General features: G+C 33.2%; 2 protein-coding genes and 1 non-coding gene across 3 annotated transcripts; all 3 read left to right on the top strand.

Annotated features, from left to right (window-relative positions):
* The first annotated feature begins 1,560 nt into the window (after positions 1 to 1,560).
* Positions 1,561 to 5,224, top strand: LOC104884032 (AAA-ATPase At2g18190). The gene is made up of 2 exons (XM_048638840.1): positions 1,561 to 1,866; positions 3,603 to 5,224. The coding sequence occupies exons 1-2, from the start codon at positions 1,561 to 1,563 to the stop codon at positions 4,371 to 4,373; spliced, it is 1,077 nt and encodes a 358-aa protein (XP_048494797.1). The 3' UTR covers positions 4,374 to 5,224.
* On the top strand, positions 4,597 to 5,224 carry LOC125495236 (AAA-ATPase At3g50940-like). The gene has a single exon (XM_048639889.1). It carries the CDS (start codon positions 4,597 to 4,599, stop codon positions 4,990 to 4,992), a length of 396 nt encoding a protein of 131 aa, XP_048495846.1. The 3' UTR covers positions 4,993 to 5,224.
* Positions 5,225 to 6,005: 781 nt separating this feature from the next.
* Positions 6,006 to 6,077, top strand: TRNAG-UCC (transfer RNA glycine (anticodon UCC)). Its single transcript has one exon. It is a non-coding gene; the product is annotated as a tRNA-Gly (tRNA).
* Positions 6,078 to 8,497: the final 2,420 nt, after the last annotated feature.

Genomic DNA, 8,497 nt, shown 5'->3' with positions numbered 1-8,497 from the left:
AGACATGTTTTTTCCTCGGATTTTAAATATATATAGATTATTAGTATGCAGTATGATTTACAACAATTAGTTATTGTCTTAACTAACGAATCTTGCTAAAAGGACAATAATTTACCCAAATTTGGTTGGGGAGATTGATTCACACGCTATAATGCATCCCATGAGGTTTGTTGTCAGGCTTCAAGAACGTCCGAAATTGTGCAATATTACCCCATCTTTTTAATAGCTACATCGTTTAGGCACGTTTTTCAAGATGTTTCTAAACTCTTAATATCTCTTATTTTCTTTAAGTAAAATTTATAAAATGTTGTTATCACGAATCTACACACGAAGACGAATCTAACAAAATCACATATGACTATATTCTTTGCTTAAAAAAATCACAACAATTGGTCAAAATTGGTAGTTTGATTTCCTAAAATGAACATGTAGCAATTTGAAAAAAATGAGGGATTAGAACATTCAAATTTAGCTATTTTGGATTATTTGTAGATTTTTTCAAGCTCAACAATATTTTAGTCGTAGGACCATCACGGGATCTCTAATAGAGTGCTCCCAATGGTTGCCCTCCTTGTGGGTTACGAGGAGAGATAGTATGGCTTTGTTTGGTTGACAAAACAAATCATTGGAAGTGCAAATTCCTAGGAAGTAGAAGTATATGAAGTTGTTTGGTTGGCAAAATCATTGGAATTTGCACTTCTTAGGAAAATCTACTTCCTCCAAAATGGAGGAAGTTACTCTCATAGGGGGACCTAGGTAAGTAGAGCTTTCCATAGGAAGTTCTACTTCCCACTATCAACCAAACACAATTTTACACTTTCTAGGAATTTCAAATACATGGAAAAAATAAGTATGACTTCTCATATACAACCAAACAAGACATATAAAAGTAATATTTAGTTTATTAAGAGAGAAAAAAAAATTGGCCAAAAAATTGATGCCCAACTCTTCATGATGGACCAAGAAAAAGAGGAGCAAGAAAGGAAATGGATGAGAAAGAAAAAATGGTGGAATCTGAATATAAAAGTAATATTTAGTTTATAAGCATGATCTGAATTGATCTAATCTGAATTTATTTTTTCTGATATGATGTAATCTGATCTGATCTGATTAGATCTGAAATATGCAAAAATAAGGTGAACTGAACATAACCCTAATCCTTGGAATGACTCTCTAATGGTTGGAACCCTTTATGTACCCTTTTGAAGTGATTATAATTCCTCGTGAATTTTGAAAATAGTAAAAATATTTGGTGAAATAACCATAAAATATATCACTCGAACACGTAAGAGTAAAAACACATGTTTAGACTGTTGCGTGTACTTCCCGACTTCCCGTATGTCATGCATCGCGTTTCTGACAATCCAAAAAAATTGCACAAGTTTTACTTTTACCGCAGTAAAGAACTCGAAAGGAAAATATAACTTGCAAGGAGTAATTATTTTTCCGCAACGTCCAACTCTACACTCTACAGAGTCTACACTTTACACTCTACACTCTATACTCTACAAGCAGCATAAATAGTGAACACTCGAAGCTAGAATTTGAACAGTAGTAAATATGGAGTTTGTAGGAAAGGGAAGAAGAATTCCAAGTAGTGCAACATTGTTTTCAGCTTATGCTTCTTTGAGTGCTTCCATCACTTTGGTTCAACAAGCTATTTACCAGTTTGTTCCAACAAGTGTTCGACACTACATTTATGACCTTTTCAAACAATGGTTCACTCACAAACCCTCTTCTTTTATACCTCCAAACAAATATAAGCTCATAATTGAAGAAGGAAGTGGATTATGTACTAATCAAATCTTTGATGCTTGTCAAATTTACCTGTGCAACAAGCTTAGTGATTCTTCCAATGTACTTAAGGTAAGTAAGTAAGTAGATCTATGCAACTTTGTTAGAGTTTAAATATACAAATGGTACACCTACTTGCTCTTCTATTCTTTTTTTCACTTCTTAAAGAAGTGCATTACTTGTTGTTTTATAAGTACATCATTTTGATTTTTGACTATTAATATCTTCAATCATGTTTCATGTACTCCCTCTGTCTCAATTTAATTGCTACATTTTGCGATTTAAATGTGTCCCAATTTAGTTGCTACATTTGCAAAATATTATACAAATGGTAAAAAGTACCCACTCTTAAACCATGTATCCATTTGGAGTTGGACGAACTTAAATTTAGTATTAAGTTATTAGGACAACAGAAGTTACGAGAGATAGTACAAAAAGTGCATTTTATCTTGATTTCTTTCCATATCCCATAATTTATATATGAGAGGAATTAGGGTTTGGTGCCTTTCCCATTTTTCTTAGGCAAAGTCTAGAGTTCAATTTGCGTTTATCCGAAGCATATATTCCTTTTGTAACAAAAAATGTTACACTTTTTAAAATACACTTTTGTAGGTAATTTTTTTTTTTGAGAGGAGAGACATAGAGAGAAAGAAAAAAGAAGACTCATGTGATAGGAGAGAAATTGTTACCTAAAAAAAAGCGTAACATCTATTTATAACAATCATGTTAAAAAAGTGTAATATTTATTTTGTTACCGAGAGAGTACTCAAGGATCCGAGGGTGTTGAGGGTGTTTGGTTGTTGTGACTTATAAGCCTATTGGTGTGGCTCTATACAAGATCAGTCCGAAAAATTTATTCTTATCTATTAAAAATATCCATATATGAATATGACCAACAATTAGGAAAAAAGTAATTAGGTTTTGCAAAATAAACTTGTAAGAGGTACTTTTTGACAAAAAAAAAAGTTTGGAAAAAGGTAATTTTGGACAATTTTTTATTTATTAATATAGAAAAAGAGAAATTGATGATCAAAATTCAGCTTTATTAAAATAAACAAAGGGATTATATGAGTGATAAATGTGTATATATTTTTTGAATGTAAATATGTTTTTTTGAGGGGAATGTATATGTGTTTAAAGTTAGTAAGTTTGTTTACCAAAATTTGAAAGGTGTTGCACTTGTCAGTGAACAATGTGTGGGGTGGGGACTAGGCCTTGTGCATGTGTTCGTTGAGCTTCACCTTTATAAGTGAATATATGGTTAGTGACTAAAGTTTTTGAGGTGATTCCTTAGATACTTAAGTTATCATTCCAATTGTATGATGACAAATAAAGTTATATTTCAGTGTTTATACTTTGTGACTTTTTTTTAGGAGATAGAATTATAGGTGTATATTATTTATCTTGTTAGATTGAAATTTGGGCTAATATTCATTATATTATAATGATAAGATAAGTCATTTCTCGAATCAGCAACTATAACTACATCCTAGTAATGGAAAGATTCGAAATCAACAAATGAAAAAGTAAGTGGACTTGACCTATTGAATCGTGACTATAGCCGCTATTCTAATATATCAAATTTGATAGAGATTAAATTGGAAAGACTATCCTTTATGTTGTATATTACTTCTCATATTAATGAAAGAGAAATAGTACTTGACCAAATCTTGACATGTTTACATGTTGGATTTCTCCTAAGTTGCATATTTTCTTATTTGTGTTTCTCAAATCCTTAAGCAGGTTAGTTAATCTGTTAATGTTGTTTTATCTTAAAATATCTTGAACTTAAAATTTGCCTACTCCAGGTAACTAGAGCACCCAATGAGGAGAACATGAGCTTTAAGCTTGCTGAAGGGGTCAATTTCTCTGATAATTTTGAAGGGATAAATCTTGAATGGACTTTCCATTATGTTCACTCTATTTCCACAGCTCCTCCCTCGAAGGTTTATCATCGTCAACAACAACAAGAAGCTACGGAGAAATCCTACCTCTCATTGGTATTTGACAAAGAGCATAAAAAGAAGGTTTGCATTTCTTACTTGCCTTATGTTGTGGAGACCTCAAAGGATATTATACGTGAAGCGAAATACTTGAAATTATATGATTGTACATCAAGAAGTTACAATGATAACATGTACGCAAGTAGTTCCACGCGTTCAGTTAATTTGACTCATCCTTTTACGTTTGAGAATTTGGCTATGGATCCTGAGGCAAAGAAGGGGATAAAGGATGATTTGGACCGTTTTTTGAGGAGGAAGGAGTTTTATAGGAGCGTAGGTAAGCCTTGGAAACGAGGTTACTTACTATATGGTCCTCCAGGTACTGGGAAGTCGAGTTTGATTGCTGCTATTGCTAATTATCTCAAATTTGACATATATGATTTGCAATTGCGGAATATGTGTGAATTTTCCTTGAGATCCTTGTTGCTTTGGGTTCCAAGTCGGACTATCATAGTTGTTGAGGATATTGATTGCACCAGTGGGCTTCCAGGACAATATTCCCGGAGTCACCACACGAATCAGTCTCAGGTTCGTGTATTTTTTTTTGTTTTTGCTTCTTCATTGAACAGGTTGTAGGATTCAAGGATTGTATTACTAACAATTATTATTTTTTCTCATTTTTCTTAGCAAATTTAGCTCATACTGCTTAGTTTTACTAGAGTGGATGTATTTTATCACATGATCAAACTGTCATTTCATACTGTAGGTGTCACCAGCTGCATTTCTTAACTTTGTTGATGGACTATGGTCTTCTTGTGGAGATGAAAGGTTGTTCATTTTTACAACCAATCACAAGGAGATGCTCGAACCAGCATTGTTGCGCCCTGGTCGTATGGATATGCACATCCACATGTCCTACCTTACTATGGAGGGGTTCAAAATCTTAGCCTATAAGTATTTCCAAGTTTCTACCAACCATCACCTCTTTGGTGAGATCAAAACTCTTTTGGAAACTGTAAATGTAACTCCTGCAGATGTAGCCGAGGAGCTTATGAGAAGCGAAGATACTGATATGGCCCTTCAAGGAGTTGTCGAGCTACTGCTTAAGAGGAAGAAACATGTAGCTGACATTGCTGCACGTTTGAAACTTCATGCTGAAAAGAATCGGAACCTAGCTGAAAATTATCGAAAGCACAGAGAAAATGCAACAATTACAGATTCTGACGAGGAGCTTTTCGACTATTCTGAGGATTGAATATGCTGAATTGCTGATACAACCCTCCAAGGTGGTTATCAAGTTGCTTGTAGACCTCAGAAACAACACTTAACATGAAGGTGCTAAGAAATGAGAAAAAAGTGGCTTAATTATGTAGGGGGAATGTAGTAGATCATAAAAGCTAATTGGTAAATAATGGTACCATGGTAGAATGTGGATTTTTTCATGGTTTTTCATGATATATATTTATCATCGGTATGAGACTTGAGATTGACCAAGTTCACCTTATGCTTATACTACTGCGGTATAATCTCCACCTATATGTATTTGCCTACAACCATGGCTGACCTTATTCCTAATGACTCTAATAAGAGACATATTTCTAGGTGGCTTTCCTTGTAAAAGTGATATAGTATTATGCACTATTTTGCGTAAACTAATGGGAATTTAGGAATTGTCATACAATAGTGGTGTTCTGGAAGTTAATTTCCCCAAATTAGCCAAATGCAATGTGATACGCACTATTTACATATCATACGTAACAATCGAGAGTTTCTCTATTACTAGAGTGTGGAAAAAGGAAATTATCATTGTGGTATCTTATATAATTATGGTTGATACGCGGATGGTTGTGGTGGTATCTCGAAATCTCACATGAAGTGATAGTATATAAGATTGGTGGTTGACTGGTTGAGACTTGAGAGGTACGAATTTGTATATCTTGGGTTTAATTTATCATTGGTGAAGGCAGAAGGCCCTAGCTTCACGACACTCTCTCGTTCACTTCAGTTGCAGTTCCTCATTGAGCTTCTTGCTCTGTAGTACTTTATGATACATCAATCAATTATTTGATTAATGTGGCAAAGTCAAACAAGTTAGTAGGAGTATTTTGTCAAACTATTATACTAATTATCTTATTATTGGAAAAATATATGACTCGTATGACTTTAAGAAAACATTAAGAATAGTAGTGTAATTGAAGTTGATAAACTGCCTATTGATACTGATGGTTGTGAAATTGAGAAAAAATTGGCTTTTAAATATCACAACAAGCGTCTGTAGTCCAACGGTTAGGATAATTGCCTTCCAAGCAATAGACCCGGGTTCGACTCCCGGCAGACGCATAATATCTTTTTTCTAGAAGTTGTAGTTTTTCATTTTTGTTTGCATTATCTATTATGTAGAAAGTTGAAAATTTCAAAAATAGATCTTTGTAAAATTTATTTAAGGTAGAAAACAAAACTAATTTTCTCAAATATGAAGTAAATTTGTTTAAAATAATATATTTTACAATTGTTGTGCTCGCAAGTTGCAACAACAATCTAAAGTTCTAAACAGGACACTGACGTTCTACTTTTTGAAAGCAATATCCTTACACTGAAGAAATCATCAATGATGAAGTAGGAATATAATGATCAAATGAACATCCAGATCTCATCCTTTGCATTAGTACTGAGTTTGCATTTTATTGTACACAAAAAACACATTTTCATTTGATTCGTGCAGTAAATTAAGGATATATAACGAAGCAGACGATAAAAAATACATACAAATTAGCTCAACAAATCCAACGCTGTGGCTATTGTCACCATCTTGCTCCTCTCAAACATCTATACTATGAGAATCATCACAATAACGTGTCCCACTTTCGTTTTTAGTTCATCAAGAGAGCTAATTTTCATCCACTTAGACCTGTCCTGAAAAATTGTAAAATACATGGTAATGTCATGAGTGTTTATGTACATATCAACACTGGGATATGCAGGAAAACTAAACCTATCACATGAAAAATTAGAGGAATCAAATATAAATAAATAAGTCTTATTATTAACTAGTAGTATTTAGCTAACCATTATCAATAACAAACAAACTATTTAACTAACATTACATATATGCGAAATGGACATAAATGCTCTTAGTGAATAGGTATTTTGTTCACTTTATAAGGGCATTGCTGTCTATTTCTCACTTGATAAGTAGATTAACTCCGTGGATTTAGGCATTTAGCTGGTTCAATATGTATGGCTTTGTTTTTTACACTTAAATCCACCTTAACAAAGCTTATTAGTCCTTATATGAAGTTATAAACCCAAATTTGAACCAATTTAAGCTATTAAATGAATCCAAATACTCCTTATATGAACTGGTTGGCTCTCAATTAAATTTATTAGTACTTTTTAGAATTTATTGGCTTCTATTCTTGAACTTGTTTAATTTGATCTAAACTTTCCTATAAATTGCAATTATCTATTTTGGACAAGAACGAAACTAATATATTAGATTAGGGGTTAGCCGTTATGGTTAACACTAGAGGGAGTTAGGATTTAAAATAGTTAATTAGAGTTAGAGGGGGATTAGGGGTTAATGACTAATGGATGTTAACGCCGTTAGTCATTAAAGGCAAGTAAATATATTTTTTGAAGAGAACGTATTGTGTCGGACTCGTCCGACCATAATCTTTGTCGGACGACTTTCAGGTGGTTCCAATTTTTTTTCAGGTAGTCTTCATTTTTTTTCAGGTGGTTCCAATTTTTTTTCAGGTAGTCTTCATTTTGTTTTCAGTTAGTCTTCTTTTTTTCAGTGGGTTTTTGTGCTTCAGTTAGACTTACTTGGGTTTCAGTTGGTCTTTAATATTTTTCAAGTAGTCTACATTTTTCTTCAGGTAGTCTTCATTTTGTTTCAGTTAGTCCATTATAAAGTCCAACTGAAAGAAAAGAAAGTCCAACTGAAAGAAAACAAAGTCCAACTGAAAGAAAAGAAAGTCCAACTGAAAGAAAATAAAGTCTAACTGAAAGAAAAGAAAGTCCAACTGAAAGAAAACAAAGTCCAACTGAAAAGAAAACAAAACACTAACCTCTACTTTCTCTCACTTTCTCCTTCTTCTTCATGGTTCACCAGAATTATCACCATCTCCACTTGAAGGACGCGTTATTATTGTTGGTGAATTTGCTTAACCATGTTACTATCTAATTGTTGTAATAATACCGGTTTCAGTTTTGAAATAGACGGCGATTTTTGCGGAAGCAGAAATAATGAGCATCCAAATGCAGCAAGACCCAACAACAGCATTACTTCATGGCGGCTTAGTAAATTATCATTTGTCCTGCTGTCGTAGCCATATTAATCTTACTCAGTACTACGACAGGTTATATTCTTTGGTTTTGCTTATTATTTTAGAGTCTTTGTGGACATAATATTTCTTGGCTAACATTCTTTCCTTGGCGGATTTTGAGAAGGTTACGAAGAAGAAGGTTTATTTTCTCCTTTGCTGTATGTTATAGTACTGGGCTCAGCCCGTCTGACGAGAATATTAGGTCAGACGGTCTGACCCAATACTTTCACTTTTTTGAAACGTAGGGGGTATATGATGCAATTTTTTGTTGTTAGGGGCATATTGTGAAAAAATCGTTCTTTTTAACACATTCCCAATTTTTATTTAAAGTAATTATTCCATCTGTCTTTTTAATTGTTACATATTCCTTATATGGTGTTTTCTTTTAAATTGCTATATTGTTTAAATTTTAGATATTTGGGATACTTGGCA

This window comes from Beta vulgaris, chromosome 2 (genome assembly GCF_026745355.1).
Source record: "Beta vulgaris subsp. vulgaris cultivar EL10 chromosome 2, EL10.2, whole genome shotgun sequence".
Lineage (NCBI taxonomy): Eukaryota > Viridiplantae > Streptophyta > Magnoliopsida > Caryophyllales > Amaranthaceae > Beta > Beta vulgaris.
Note: the sequence above shows the minus strand (reverse complement) of the source record. Positions and strands in the feature narration are given on the sequence as shown.

Excerpts from the sequence above, each read along its gene's own strand:
- LOC104884032 (XM_048638840.1), top strand. The coding sequence starts at position 1,561 with ATGGAGTTTGTAGGAAAGGGAAGAAGAATTCCAAGTAGTGCAACATTG. Across the intron at positions 1,867-3,602 it reads ATTCTTCCAATGTACTTAAG|GTAACTAGAGCACCCAATGA; the intron begins GTAAGTAAGTAA and ends TGCCTACTCCAG.
- LOC125495236 (XM_048639889.1), top strand. The coding sequence starts at position 4,597 with ATGCTCGAACCAGCATTGTTGCGCCCTGGTCGTATGGATATGCACATC.